The 15667-nt window shown below is 45.7% G+C and overlaps 2 protein-coding genes across 2 annotated transcripts; one reads left to right on the top strand and one right to left on the bottom strand.

Annotated features, from left to right (window-relative positions):
- The first annotated feature begins 943 nt into the window (after positions 1-943).
- CLEC14A (C-type lectin domain containing 14A) lies at positions 944-7778 on the top strand. Its single transcript, XM_039705503.1, has one exon. The coding sequence runs from the start codon at positions 1019-1021 to the stop codon at positions 2222-2224; it is 1206 nt and encodes a 401-aa protein (XP_039561437.1). The 5' UTR covers positions 944-1018; the 3' UTR covers positions 2225-7778.
- A 3481-nt stretch (positions 7779-11259) lies between these two features.
- On the bottom strand, positions 11260-15089 carry SSTR1 (somatostatin receptor 1). Its single transcript, XM_039705534.1, has 2 exons — positions 15074-15089; positions 11260-14829 (listed from the first exon to the last, which is right to left on the bottom strand). Exon 2 carries the CDS (start codon positions 14625-14627, stop codon positions 13425-13427), a length of 1203 nt encoding a protein of 400 aa, XP_039561468.1. The 5' UTR covers positions 14628-14829; positions 15074-15089; the 3' UTR covers positions 11260-13424.
- Between the last annotated feature and the right edge of the window lie 578 nt (positions 15090-15667).

The raw sequence follows: 15667 nt of genomic DNA, 5'->3' as shown, positions 1-15667 counted from the left end.
ACAAGTTCTTATTTTGTTATGAAAACCTATTTTCCATAAAACCAAGACTACTGGCACCTAAATGGACTGCAATTACTGAGAAACCTTATATTTTAAAGACTCCAGATCAATTATTGACTTTTTGCTTTTTCCTTCCCCCCCGCCATGGTATTCAAATACTAGAAATTTGTGTTATGTCTTATTCACAAAACCAAAAACATTGACATGAGTTTTTCCAAAGTAAAAGCTGGAAAACAAAATGCACAGATATGCCTGCAGTTCCATGCCACATAAAATACCTGGGAAGACGCTCAGATGCACACTGCATCTGAATGTACATGTCAGGCAACAGCACACAGAAATAACAGTAAGGAGTATGAAACATGAAGACTACATTTGGAGGAAGAACAGTTCAGTGGATCAGTGAAGCTCATTCAGGAACAACTACTGAAATCAATGCAGGCACCTGAGGCATGATGCATTTACGCCAGCCTGCTGGAAAACCGAGAGCTGACTCAAATTTTGTGACTGTTAAATGGCCCCCTGGTTCGGGAGCTACGGGGTTGATTGCACAGCTTCACCTAACCAAGAAACCTACATCCTTCAAGGAAGAGATAACTGAAGCTGGACCGCTTTTCTCCAGAAAGCGCTGTGCAACAATCTAGCAAGATGGCCCGGGTATCTTGGGAACACAACCCTGAACAGGGCCCGTGACCTCGGTCCGACAGCCGCGGCTCAGGGCTTCGCCACCCTCCTGTCCCTCGGACAGCGGAGAAGGCAGCGTCCTACCCGGCGGCTGGACACCCGCCCGCCGGGCTGGGCGAGCGCTTCCTGGCGGCGCCGGGAGCTGCTTGTCCTGGGCCCTCCAACAAACGGAGGATGCCGAGGTCAGCCACGGCTCCCGACACGTTTCCTCCGGCAGGTCCGGGGGAGGGCCATGGGAGCGGGGCCGGCGCTGGAGAGGGACGGCGCGGGCAGCAGAGGCCAGTCCCAGCCGGGGCCGAACGCCGGGGCAGCCGGCGCCCCTCAGCCCGCCGGCATGAGGCGGGCCGGGCCCTGGTGCCTGCTCCTGGCTGCGGCCTGCGCCCTGGGCCGGACCCCGCGGGCCGCCGTGCGCTGCCTGTCCGCCGGCGCCTGCTTCAGCGCCCACCTCGCCAATGTCTCGTACGCCGAGGCCCGCGGCGCCTGCGACCAGCGGCGGGGCAGCCTCGCCTGGGTCAGCGGCGAGCCGGAGCTGCGCCTGGTGCTGGACATGCTGGCAAAGGCGGCGGCGCCCGCGCCCCCGTTCTTCTGGGTCGGGCTGAAGAGGAGCGCCTCCGCCTGCACCCACAACGAGCAGCCGCTCCGCGGCTTCTCCTGGGAGGGCGTCGGGGGTGGGACGGCCCCGCAGGAGGTGCCGGCGGCGCTCGGCCGGTGGCTGCAGGAGCCGCAGCCGTCCTGCCTCACGGCCCGCTGCGCTGGGCTGCAACTGGCGGCTGACCCCCCATGGGGCTGGAAGGAGCGGCGCTGCCAGCTGAAAAGCCCCGGCTACCTCTGCAAGTACCAGTACGAGGGTGCCTGCCCCGACCTCAGTCCCGCGGGCGCCCTCGACCTCGAATACCGGCTCCCCTTCGAGGAGCGCAGCGGCGGCCCCGGCTTCAGCCCGCCGGGCACCGTGCTGACCGTGGCGTGTCCCGGCGGGGAGGTGCGGCTCACCTGCCAGCCCGAGCCGGGCGGCTTCGCCTGGAAGGCGGCAGAGAAGCCCCTCTGCCCCTGCCCCTTCGGCCGCAGGAGCCCCGACAGCGGGCGGTGCGCCCAGGCCGCCGGGTGCCGCGATGCCGCCGGCAGTTTCGCCTGTGCCCGCATCCCGGGCGGCCCCGACGGAACTCCCTGCCCGGGCACGGGGCCGGCCCCCACCGCTACAGGTGGCCCCGCGGAATCGTCGGGTGCCAGGGCGGAGGGGCGGCGTCCTTCCATCCCGACACCCGGCCGTTCCACGGAGCCGCCCGCCACCGCCACGGCCGCCGCCGGCGGAGAGAAGACGGCTGCTCCGCCGCCCTCCTCCTCCTCCTCTTCCAACTACGTTTTCATCCTGGTGACGGTCGCTGTGGTGGTGCTGATCATCCTGGTCATGACCGTCCTGGGGGTGTTCAAAATCTGCTTTAACAAGAAGTCCGAGGGCCGCGGGGACAAGGAGCCGCCGGAGGCCGGCGGCAAGGCGGAGGCAGGCTCGGCGGAGCCCGGCGGGGCAGCGGGGCGTGAATAGCCCCGGACCGCCGGGGCCGCGTCCCTCGGGGCTGCCCTGAGCGGCAGCTGCCCCCGGGCCAGCGCTCGGCCCCCCGCGTCCCTCCTGCCCCCAGCCCTGCTGCCGCGGGGAGCCCAGGGAGAGGCGCCGCGGGACTTGGCTGGGCAGGGCTTGGACATCATCAAACGCAGGAGCGGGTAGCGACGTTATGTTGAGGGGATTGAAGTTTTGGACAGTCGGAGTTTTTGTCGGTCTGAAAAGCAGTTATTTCGGTGCTGATTCCACTAAAATATAAATAGATCAGCCTGACCGGCAGAGCGATTGCAGCTGCAACAATTGTGCATTTTTATCCTCTCAGAAGCTGTTCGTCGGGTGCCTTACTTGGAGCAAGCATAAAGTGGGCCACTTTGAGCACTTGCATCTTGTAATTTAGAAGTCACCACCTCCAGTGGTACCTGGAGGCTCTCGTTTTCAATATAATTGCTGGAACTTTTGGAGAGGTGAACTGCCATAATTTTGGGCGAAACTGCAACCCATAAGCTTTCATACTGACATTCTTAAAAAATGAAAGAGCATTTCTATACTTAGAAAGTCATTAAATTGCTGAGGAAGTGAGAGGTTAATGGGGAGTCAGTTTTATACTTCAGCTGATGAAAAGAATAAAGGATGATGTAAATCACTTCCCTGTTTGTTACTTCATACTCATTTTTATTGTAGCAGAGAATAAATTTTTCAGTTACAGTTTTTTCTCCTCAGTTGGGCTGTTACAAAACTTGCTTTCTATATGCAATATGTGGCTCCCTTAGAATCAGACAAGGTGCTGACACACCACACTGTGAGAGGAGTTAACATGAGTCCAAATACATCATGCAAATCTCATTCTCTTTAGTCAGATATATTGTTTTCCGTGGAGTCCCTTGAGAGTAAGGAAAGATTCACTGTTCGTGCCCTTTTCTAAATGAGGTAAACACTTCCTCTGTGATTTCCCTTGGGAATTCCTGTAGAGGAGCTTTCAACCTGGCTGCACAACTTGCTTTCTGTGCAGTTCAGAGTGCTGATGCTCACTTATTATTATTATTATTATGGTGTTGGTTTTCAATTAAAGGTGTAATATTAAATATTGATTCAAGGTTTTCTGAGTGCAGTTATACATATCTAAGTGGTCTCATCCAAGCCTTTTGGGGTGCAGGGAGAATAGGGAAATATTATCTTCCCTTAAGAGAACTTTAATCTCTGAAATGTCTCTTTAAATACACTTGATTGTTTGTTTGTTTTCCTCTCTTGAGAGCTGACATTCTTACTACTATTTTAATTTTGACACTTTCCTGTTGAATTTGAAGAACTCTGTTTAAAAAATATTGCATGTTATTATTACCTATTTTTCTTGCAAGCAAAGACTTGATGATAAATATGGTGTAAGCATCTGCTAAGGATAAATAATTATGTAAGTAGAAGTTTTTTATTTTTCCCTCTCTCTCCCTTTTATGATGGTAGGCAGTTGCTATGTGGGATACAGTGTTTTGCTTTTGGTAAAGAGGTCACTGATATTTGTGAGCCATCAGACCAACTGTAGCCATAAATTCCCTTGTATCATGACAGGAATTAAATCCAGCTAGGTGAGAATGCTACTTATTACAAGGTGACTCAAAATCTGCATACTTTTTAAATCTGTTTATCTGACATTTGTATTTCAGAAGGCAGGCGTTTTTCAGCTTGGGCAGGAGGCTTGATTCTACATTCAGATATGAACAGATTTGGAAAATGACTTAGCCATTAATGCCTTATTTCTTAATACCACTCTTGTTGCTGTCAGTGTAAGTAATTTCTTTTATGGGATGGTGTATGTGGAGCTCTCCTCTTCTGTCAGGGGCTGTATAAGTAAATAGCAGCTAAGATGAATGAGAGCCTCTCTAAATTTTTTTTTGTATGTTTTAGTCTTTCTCTCGTATCAGGTGGCTTAACTCTTCTGATAGTCTGATGGGACTGTCCAGGTGTGTTTTCCTAAGCTCTAGAAACTTTCTCTTTCTCTGTTTCTGGAGTCTTACCAAGCACAGAATTAAGTGCCGAGTTAAGCACCTGACTACTTATTTTGGCGTCTCTCAGTATGTGACTCAGACTATTTGGTTAAAATATACAAGTTCATGCCCTTGTGAGCCATTCACCTGTCTCATAATTTCCATTTCACTCTTCCTGTGAAATCATGTATTGATTTGAGAGTTCTTTTTCTCACACAGGATCATTAGACTTTTGTCTAGAGGACTACACAAGGGTTCTACTATGTTCTCCCCGGTTTATAATTTGACTTATGTGAAACCAGATTATTTTGCATCTAAGGATGGGATCCATTTTACCATGTGTAGATATCTCCAGTAATTCATCTAAACTTTTTTACTCACCTAGACACCTGTACTGCCTATCGAGAGAAATACGTGCTTGCAATTAATCTCATTTTAGACTAGGTGCTGAAAACAGGACCAACGAATTACATCCTGAAAGTGCCCTTTTTCTGCATTGACTGTAAAGAAGGCATATGGAGGCTACTTATATTTAAATGCCTGTAAAATACACATTTAGAATTAAATTAGAAAAATCATCTCACTAAAGTCTCCAGCTGGGAAAGTCACTTTTCTAAAAGCAAGCTCATGGTGCCTTCTGTCTCTTCAAGGCATGGCTAAATGGTCATAATAATTTTATTATTGCTTTTATTGCTTTTACCTGTTAGAGATTCTTGTTCAGTATGTCTGGGGTTTTTTACCTTAATTTTGCAGTCAGTAGAATACAAATAGATTTGTATTTCGATTTGTTTGGAACCTGAACAACTTTGAAATGCTTGAATTTCTCTTTCTCTAATGGTTCAGATCAAAAAGATGGTTTGGGAGAAAGGTTTGTTCATTTTTACTTTCCACTCTTGATCAGATTGGGTCTTTAGTGAATAAGAAACCAACACGTACCTGTTACACAACCACTGGTTCATATCACAACCATGATTCACTGCTCTGCAAGGCAGATGCAGAGCATGGTTTACTGTTTACATCCATGGAAGGAGAATAAGTAAGAATATAATGAGTACAGATCATCATAACAAGTACTGAAATAATATAAGTGTCTAATTATGAGAATGGATGCAATTTTAATAAAGATTGTTAGGTAACACCACATAAAAAACCCACAATCAAATGCAAGTATTTTTCCAAAACATGGCAAAGATAGAGACAAATCTTTTCTCTCATGTTGCACACATGTCCATTGAATAAACATTATTTAAACATATTATATTCCGACTGTTTTTCCACCATAGGAAAAATATTATTTCATCCCATATTAAAGCCATATAAATAATGTATAGACTTTGTATCTGTGAGTTTAAAATGTTTGCATTTGTAATGAAATGGTGATAGCAAGAAACTGTTAGTCTACATTTGGAAATGGTGATTCCTGCAAAGAATAAGAATGTCCAGATCTCTTGTCTGTCACAGTTATCCAAAAAGTGTCCCATATTGCCAGTTTTAGATTTCTTTAATTCCTACAAAGATAGCTTGACTGGTAGGCATATTATTTGTCTGCTGCACGTTTTATTTGTGAACATCTGATGAATTTTTAATGGTTTGTTTCATCAAATAATCAGAAATAAAAGTTTAATTTCCACATTTTTAAAAAATAATGGTTTATGCTGCTAAGGGTTTAATTAGGTGTTCTGTGGGATTGAAATAAATCTATAATGGACACAGGAAAATTCAAGTACTTCTGACAATACTTCTCCTTGTTTAAGTGTATCATATAGCTTAAAGAATGTTAAAAATATAATGGATTCTGCACTTCTCCTAGAAACTTCCTATCACTTGACTTTTTTCATGTTTTAAATTCCAGTTATCTTTCCTCATTATTACATGAGGTCAATCACTGGTAGATGTAATGTAGTTCCTTCTAGAAATATTATTTTTATTTATTATAATAAATATTATACTGTTATTTATTATTATTATTGTTTTTCTTCAGTATGTAGACACTTACCAAAGTGTGTGGCAATTAATATATTTCACTAAAGATATATAATTGACTCAAATGGCAAACACAGCAGGGCAGCAGCAGCAGTAACCACATTCCCAGGGCTTCAAAATATTAAACGTAATATCTTTTCTTCTTCCCTCATTATGCAGCCTTGTCTTTCTCTTCGGGGCTTGTAGCCTGGGGCTGGAAGACTTGAAAGTGGATGTGTAAGGGGAATAATCTGTTAGCAAGCAAATCTTTTCCCTTTTCTGTATTGCTGACTAGAATCACAGAATCATAGAGTGGTTTGGGATGGAAGGAACCTTAAAGACCATCTTGTTCCACCCCACTGCTGTGTACAGGGACACCTTTCACTAGACCAGGTTGCTCAGAGCCCCATCCAGCCTGCCCTTGAACACTTCAAGGGATGAGGCATTCACAACTTTGCTGAGCTAACTGGTCCAGTGTCTCGCCACTCTCAGAGCAAAGAATGTCTTCCTCATACCTAATCCATGCCTACCCTCTTTGTTTGAAGCCACTCCCCTTTGGCCTGTCACCACAAGCCCTAGGAAAATGTTCTTCTTCCACTTTCTTGTACCTACTGGAAGGTTGTTTGTAGGTACTGAAAGCCTTCTCTTTTCTGGGCTGAACAACCCCAGCTCTTTCAGCCTGTCTTTGTAGGAATGGTGTTCTAACCCTTTGATCATCTGGGTGGCCTCTTCTGGACTCCAGCATGTCCACATGCTTCTTATGTTGGGGGCTCCAGAGGAGAACACTGTACTCCAGGTGGAGTGGAAGCAGCAGTGGAGATGGGAAATGCAGAGGTGTGGTGGTGGTGGTCCTGCATTTATGATGTGCTTGCCCTCCTTCCACCTGCCAGTCCTTTTGCATTCTGAGTCAGAAAAATGGGAAAACAACCACTCTTATGTATTTTAGGGGTAATATAGGAGAAAGAAGACTGCAGGTTCACAGAGAGGATAAGGGGAAGATGAGAAAGACAGGCAAGCATCCGTCTTTACCAGGGTGTATTTGTCCTAACCATCTTCTTGCTGCATATGTTTTCGGGTGTTACTCAAAATGTGGTAGTTTGCAAGCAAATAAATATTTTCAGTTGTTAAGCCAGGAACAGCACATGGGCTATAACCTGTCAGAAAAGCATGGTTTTGTTTCTGGAATGTAACCAGCAGACCTTGTGTTTTTGGCTGATAAGAATGATTTACACCGTTCTCTGGAACATAACATAAGATCATAAGTACAGATAGCTTGAGTGGGATTATAAGTGATCAAAGTCTGTAATATCTGTGGAGAGGAATGCGATACATTACTTTTCATTCTTATGGGTATATCTTTCTGTAAGGGAAAGAATTTTTCCCAGTCAATGTAATGAAGGTTCTGAACAAGTAAGAAATTATGTAAATTTTACTTTATGACAGTGAAAGAGCAGTGAAAATTCTTCTGTATTCAATTTCTGTCTTGTCAATATGAGGTTCTTCTTGGTTTGTGTTAAGAAAAAAATTATTAGATCTTTTCTCTATTTTAATCATAAAGGAAAAAAAAACCCAGTGAAATTCAAAATATCTGAAAAATCCAAAATAAATTAACATTCAGAAAAATCTATTATCTATCTGTTTCTGCCTTGTTTTCCTGAGTTACTAGTAATTCCATAAAGTATCTGAATTGTCATTCAGTTCTTAGAAAAAAATGCCTAGATTTTTTCTAACCTTCAAAAATAACAGTCAGCTTGGAAAATATCAGCTGACATAAAAAGCACAACTTCATGTTTTTTGCTGAGATGGGAGTTTATGTATTTGCTGTACTCTAAACAGTGGAAGTTGATTATGTCAAAGAGCCAAATTCCTGCTTTGCAATGCCTGTACTGGACTCCACTTACTTCCCTCTGTTCTTAACAAAATGGCCTCTCCTGGCCGTCACATACCTGATTTTTCTCCATATCAAATTCCTTCTCTTTGTCTGCTTGGTATCAATTATCCAAGAGTTTGGCCTTCTTTTATACCCATTCTCCCCAGATATCCAGCTTTGCCACATTTTGGACCACTCCAGCTGACCAGCAATCCCTTGGGCACGGGCAAGTGCTGTGTGCCTGAGCTGAGCTTGTGCCACACTCAGCCCGTGGCAGCAGCGCTGGTGCCGCCTGGCATTGCTCAGCTTTATGAAGTGCGGTGCAGTCCAGCACCCTCCAGCAGCTTCCCCTGGGCTGGTAGGGCCCACATGTGCACTGACAACAGCACTGTCACCAGCAAGGTAAGTGGAGACCATAAAATCCCGTTCCAAGTCATAAATACAACACTATTCAGATCCCAAGTCAGAAATCTGGTAATTGTTATCTGTCCTGCAACTTCCCTATGCTGTGAATTTGGGCACTTTTATTTGAGCCTTTCTAGTTAGGAAGCTCAAGAACCCACAGAGCAGCCTTTAGACACAGTGTAAGAACATGAAAGAAAAGACATTTGGGGGTGGGGGGGAATGGAGAGCAGAAGGAATTTTCTGTACCTTTATATAGTTTCCAAGATGACTCTACCCATCATAGACACGATAATCTCATAATGACAAATGTATTCCATCCAGACTGGATACAAAAACCTATATACCTCAGGCGGGATACAGCACCTTTCTATCTCTGCTTCATAGCTGCTTATTGCTCTGCCAAATGCAGATTTTATGCTTTTGGAGGAAAAAAGTTCGAAGGGAGTGGGCATGCTTAGCTTTTATTGAAAAGCATCTGTCTTGTCAAAATTTTGCTTGGTTTGTAGCCATCTAATGATATACTTTGAAATACTCTCAGTTTCACCTATTTTTCTCAGCCATTTCTCTCCATAAAATGTAATATCTAAAAGCATTTTTCTTAAAGAGAAATCTAATTAGTAATCCATCCTTTCTTCCTGTGGCTTAGCCTAAAGTTATCAGCCAAATAAGGCTACATTGAAGAGGATGTAAATGCTAAATACACAATTCAGTTGAAATATTTTATTCTCCTCTGGAGATTCATAATTCCCATTCTTGTCTGTAGAGCCCTGGTGTCAATTAAGGTTCCTAGGAACTAAAATCGCAGTGTTTAGAACACTGGATTGATATTTCTTTCTTGGGTAATTTATTCTGATTTTTTGAAATTATTGTTCTTGGATCTTTTTTTAAATCAGGATTATAAGACATTAAATTGTCATTGCTCTAGAAATATGGCAAAGTCAAACCTTACATAACATGAATGTATGACATCACTGGGTTATTTTATTTCAGTAAGACTTAGTTTCATATTTAGAATTAGGATGCTGATTTTGGTAACAGGTTAAAATACAGCAAATAGTCAGTGTTAGTAGAGCATGCCATATATATTAGAAATGCAGATTTCTAGATTTCCAGAAACAACCAGAAAGCCTGTTTTAAGATTCTGATTCTCTGGAAAGCTGGCATTTCAGAAATTCTTACATCACATTCAGAAAACTGATTCTCATTCTCTGTGAAGATATCAACTGTGTTCTTTAAGAGTTGAATGCAAAGAAACCACACTCTGTGTAATGTTCTCTGCTGTAGGGACCATCTGAAGAGGCAGAATATCTGCATGCAGCCATCACCTTTTTCATCCACTGTTCAGATATGAACTGCCTCTGTGACCAGTCTTGTTCAAGTGTACTAACTGCAGGTAGCAGCCAGCCTCAGGACTCTGAGTCATGTTGTGTTTGCTACTGCGCTGGGAAGCTTGGTGAGAAAGGAAAGGAATTTCCTCTGCACCTTTCTTTGAGTGGGAAGATGCTGCAGCTGATGTGTGCTGCCCACGTGATGTGAGTTCCATGTGTTCCATGTGAGTTTCCATGTTCTCTGGAATATGTGCCACAGGAAACTGTCCAGTCCATTGACTGGATATGGCTTGGTGCTGTCCCACTGCTGGGTTTAGGTCTCAGGCAAAGTGCAAAGGTTGCCTGTCTTTCAGTTATTGGCCACAAGGCCAATAACCATGACAAAGTGAATGCAGTATTTTTAAAATATAAACCAAAACTCATGGGAAAATAGCAAAAAAATTACTACTGGTTACAAATAAAAATTCACCCACTTGCAGCTGTATAAAAGAGTCAAAATGTCACCCAGAAATAAACCACTGTACTATTTTTTTTTCATGAAATAAGCATTAGTTAAAATAATTTCCATATGAAATCTGAATACTCTTATTTGCCATTTGGAAAGCATTAAAAAGAGTTCTGTTTATTTTCTGGTACATATTATTTCATGAGAATAATTTTTTATCTTTCTGGTGGTTATGTTCCAGTATTTAGAATAGTAACACAGAATGAATTAACTAACTTTCTTTTTAGCTAAACCAAATGATTTACTGCTGTTGATCACCGCTCCCAGAGTGAAAAATAGCAGGAACAACTGTTAGGTTGTGATAAACAGATTTTGTTTCCAGCTGAAACCACACAGAGCCGGGAATCACGGGGCAGTGCTGGCTGGGAGTGAATCAGCCCATCCATCTGAAGGCAAGCCTGCCATCTACTGAAGGCCCGACCCAACCTCTGCGATGTGCCTGGGAGAACTGAAACTAAAGTGCATACGCTGGTAGGTGTGCAGGCTTCCATCGCAACCTTTGCAAGGCAAAGAGACAAAAAAAAAAAGAAAGAACAAAACCCAGTTCAACTTTGATGAAAATCAAAGCTGAGTACGCAGTATGAATCTCTATGATTTTTCACTCTTGCTTCATCGTGTCTGATATTAAGCAAATTCAACAGTAAAAAGTAGGCTGACTCTCTGTTTAATCTGACCATACATCAGAATATGTCTGGGTGAAAAGGACCACATAAGATTATGAGATTTACGTCATCTTCAAGATATTGTGAGTGAGAATTTAAGTGAAGTCCTGGAAATAGCATCACGGATATCATGGGGCATTTTACTGTTTTGACAGACATTTGATTTCTGTGAAAATTTAATTGAGCTTATAAAACAATTTTATCCTCATTTCCCCATATGTACATGTAAAACATGACAAAATTTAATATTTGCAAGTTTTCTTTAAATTGTGTCCACTAGGAAGTAAAAGAAAAGAAACTGTACAATTGTTAAAGCTTTTCATGAAATATTTTAATAAGGATGTAACAGTTTCCACATTAGCAATTTTTAAAAGGAGCTGACTCACAGTCCATTGAAGTGAATTAAGATTTTTTTTCCTCTCATTTTGATGGACTTTGAATCAGACAACTTTGAAATACTAAATTTATACATTCATTTAACAGTACCTAAGTTTTGGTGAAAGAAATGTACAAAGTAGCATCCTGCTTTTTGCTGCTGATAAAAGTTAAAGGGTATAATTTAACAAAAACCTGTAATCAATCCACCACCACAAATACTAGATGCCTTAACTGTCAACCTTACACTTTACACTGTACTTAAGCACTGCAGCTACGAGTACAATGCTATGGGTATGCTGCTACTAGAGATTTTTCCAGTCTCTTGCTTTGTATTGCCAGTAGTTATAATTGATACAACCACAGTATTGTGCTAGAGAAGTGATTTGTCACAGCTACTGGGACACTTGCCACTGTGTGACACTGTTAGCATAGGTGGTAGAAAGCAAAAGACAAAGCTGCTTATTTCAACAGAGTTTGTACCGATGCTTCTGTGTGGGATAAAAGGGAGTAGGGATAGAAGGTTTCATTCAGCTGTCATTTATCAAAGAAAGCTTCATCTGTCTATATGAAATTTGTTTTGTCATAAGAGGAGAATTTCTGTGGGGGAGACAATGAAAATGAAAGAGTTAGAAAAAAGGACAATGTTTTAATCTGGAAAGAAGCCTTCTTAAGCATCACCCATTTTAAATGCAACCTTGCAAGTAGCCACCACAGACATAAGTACACAGTATAAATTGCTTCAGAAAAACACATTCACAACACAGTGACTAGAATTTGACTAGAATCAAATAAAAATCAAACAAGAAGACATCTGGCACACATTAAAAACAAGAATTCTCAGAAATGAAACATTAAGAAGCTCTGGGTCAGTATATTACATTGGCAACATATGAAACCCATTTTGTTGGGTTTTTTTAGTGCAACAGAAGAAACTGGAGCTAGGGTAATAGCTATTATTGAACAGCTACTTTTTCTGTCAAGTATTTATTTCAGAGACTAGTGGAGATTTATAAATGACTCCCCCTTTTTCCATATAGTCTAAAGTGACTTTGCCATCATCCAGGTCATTCAAATACTGTCTCAGCTCCCTTCATTGCTGTTTCACAGCTGATGGAGCAGGCTCAAGACAGCAGATTCACAGTCTAGCGCTCCCTTTAAACTTTATTATCAGCACACTTTACTGCGTGTATGAACAGGTTCAAACATTTCCCAACTCAGTGGTCCCACCAGCTCCCATCTCAGTGAGTCCCAGCTCTCTGCACCCTGTGTGTCACGGGACTGCTTATCTCCCATCATGAGCAACCTGCCACACAGCTCTGAAGCACAGCAATAATCAGATTTTTTCCTAAGACCTTTTCTGCTCTGCTTCTGCCAAGCAGAACAGAAAGGCAAAGTCCCAGTGAGTTGGAAGCTGTCTGCAAAGCAAAAAAATATCTCCATGACTATGCTGCTTCTTTCTTGGGGACTTTTTGCTTCCTGCTTTCTATTTTATTCCAGGGGGAAGGAAAAGTAGGCACAGAGAGAGGCTACTCACTCTTTCCTGTTGGAGGGCAAGGTATGTGTTGGGGGGAATTTTTCCAGCATTTCTAATCTCTGAAGGGGACGTGTGTACTAACAGATGTTGAGTGGGGTCATTTTCAGCTGGGGCGAGTCTGAGCCTGAATGCTGGGGCTTGACTGAAGCAGGCTCAGCTCAGTGGCCTGGGGTGTTCCACCAGCCAAGGGGAAGGGCAAACTGTACAAAAGATGGAGGGAGAGAAGTCACTGCGGGACCTTTACAGCCACTTGTCAGACACCAAGAGGAGTGGCAGATCCAGGCTACCAGACCCTAAGCTACCAGACCCATGAGAGCCACAGTTCACTAAGTGGATGTCAAAAGATCAGAGAATTTACTGGCTTTCAAGGGGGGGCAACCAGGGTGCAAGGGGGCAGCAAATCAAGGATGTGGGATTTTCTTTGCTCTTTCTTGTGCCGAACACTGGTGGCAGTGGGCAGGACCAAAATCCCCTCCCTCCCAGCCTCCCCATGCCACAGCCCTGGCTTCGCTCACCCTCCAGCTGAGGGGCAGTAAGGGAGCTGGGGGACAGGAATGCTTCCTCAGAGGGTGGTAATCCTGGAGGTGCAAGTGCCATTCCTGTACATGCTCCCTGACTCCAAGTTGTCTGGGGGAAAGTCCTCCACGCTGTATGCCCTGCTCTTGAGGGCAGTGGCATAGTAGTCGATGGGTTCCTCTGCAGCATTGTCCATCCAGCTGAGGCAGAGCAGCCTCTGGAAGGACCGCTTGAAATTGTCTGAGAGAAAACCATAGAGGATAGGGTTGGCACAGCTGTTGGCATAGCCCAAGATGACAGAGAGCTGGCTGATGGTGGCATCATCCTGCTCTACAAAGACATTGACCAGCTGCACAATGTAGAAGGGCATCCAGCAGATGACAAAGACCATCACCACCATCATGACCATGAGGGTGATCTTGCGCTCTGAGCGTTTGCGTTGCTGCCAGCCAGCCTTCAGGGCCACCATGCGCATCTTAGCAATGATGAGGATGTAGCAGAGGCAGATGGCCACCACAGGCAGCAAGAAGCCCATTAGAAAGGTGTAGACCACAAAGACCACCAGCCATCTCTGTGTGGGCTCTGGCATGAGCATGTTGCAAGCCACCGTTCCATCACTGTTGGCTGCTGTGTTGGAGAAGATGATGATGGGCAGGATGATGAGGATGGAGAGCACCCAGACACCCAGATTGACCATCTTAGCCACCGTGGGCCGGCGGTACCTGGCCGCCTTGATGGGGTGCACCACAGCGATGTAGCGGTCCACACTGAGCACGGTCAGGCAGTAGATGCTGGTGAACATGTTGATGGCATCCACACTGAGCACCAGGCGGCAGAGCAGGGAGCCAAAGGGCCAGTGGTGCAGCAGGGTGGAGGTAACCAGAAAGGGGACGCTAAGCATCAGCAGCTCGTCTGCGATGGCCAGGTTGAGGATGTAGATGTTGGTGGCTGTCTTCATCTTGGCATAGCGTAGGATCACGTAGATGACCATGGAGTTCCCGCACAGCCCCACCAGGCACACCACGGAGTAGATGAATGAGATGAGGATAGCGCTGCCCTGAGACTCACTCAGGGTGCTGTTCGGAGCGCCAGAGGAATTCCTGCCGCCCGAGTCCATGCCCTCCGCCGCCGCCTCCTCCGAGGCGTCACCGGCTCCGCCGGCACCACTGTCGCTGCCGCCGCTGTCGCTGTCGCCGCTGTCGCTGCCTGCACCGCCCGGAAGCCTGGGGCAGGTGCCATTGGGGAGCATCCTCTGCCCGGACCCCCGCGCCCCGGCTCAGAGCAGCAGGCGTCCGCCGCCGGCTGCGCTGGGCATCATCCCGTCCGGGATCCCGGCGCGGCGGCTGCGGGACGCGGGCATCGGGAGAGACGCGGCTGCCAGCGCCGCTCCGAGCGGCGGCAATTGCTGCTCCCCGGCTGGTGAATGATTAATAGCAGCGGCGCGTCACCAGCTAAGGAAAGAAGGAGGGAAAGAAAAAGAAATGCAGGAGGAGACGTAAGTGGGTGTCCCTTCCCACCCCCCACTCCCCTTGCCCGCCTCCCATCCCGCCCTCCGGCTGCTCGCAAATCCGGCAGCTCCAGGGCAGCCTGTTCCCGGTTCCCGCAGCCCACGCTATTCAGTGCTCCCCTATCCCGCGCTTCTCTCTCCATCCAGTATTGTTTCCCCCACTTCCCACTGATGCCCTCCCCGTCTACCATCCTCTCCTCTCCCTGCATTCTTCGCAGCTCTCCCTCAATGGCACCTAGGTCCAGACCAGGGGCACTCCTGGCAAAGGGACTATTCTTTGTCCTTTAAGAAAAAAGCCCGGGTCTTGCGTGGGTGAGCAGTGTTACCTAGGCAAGCATACCTCATGTCTACGCAGCTGCTGTAACCCTCTCCTGTCACTGCACCATGTGCATTGCCCACCTCACAGCGCTGGCACCAGGCACGGCACCGACCGAAAAAGCACAAAACATTCAATCCTGTGCACACAGCGCTGTCCGTGCCTTCTACCACCACGCAGCTCCACGCCCCTTACCTTGTCCTGTCCCACGGACAACAACTCTAGATATCACTCATGAGCAGCCCTCCCCTTCTCCGCACACTCTGTCCCGAAAGATAACCCCCCCGCCCATCATATTCTGAAACCCCAGCATGTTTTGCCTTTGTCCATCACATCCAAGGGTGGTTGACCAATTTGCACACTGCAGCTTGACACAACTATTTACACCACAGTGGTGCCAAGACAATGATTAATAGCAGCTCTGTCCCCACACATTTGTTTCCAACCACAGGATCACTTCAAGCTC

This window comes from Passer montanus, unplaced genomic scaffold, assembly GCF_014805655.1.
Source record: "Passer montanus isolate IOZ18808 unplaced genomic scaffold, ASM1480565v1 scaffold18, whole genome shotgun sequence".
In the NCBI taxonomy this organism is placed as follows: domain Eukaryota; kingdom Metazoa; phylum Chordata; class Aves; order Passeriformes; family Passeridae; genus Passer; species Passer montanus.
The sequence above is the reverse complement of the archived record's forward strand: the minus strand, read 5'-3'. Positions and strand labels throughout refer to the sequence as shown.

Excerpts from the sequence above, each read along its gene's own strand:
- CLEC14A (XM_039705503.1), top strand. The coding sequence starts at position 1,019 with ATGAGGCGGGCCGGGCCCTGGTGCCTGCTCCTGGCTGCGGCCTGCGCC.
- SSTR1 (XM_039705534.1), bottom strand. The coding sequence starts at position 14,627 with ATGCTCCCCAATGGCACCTGCCCCAGGCTTCCGGGCGGTGCAGGCAGC.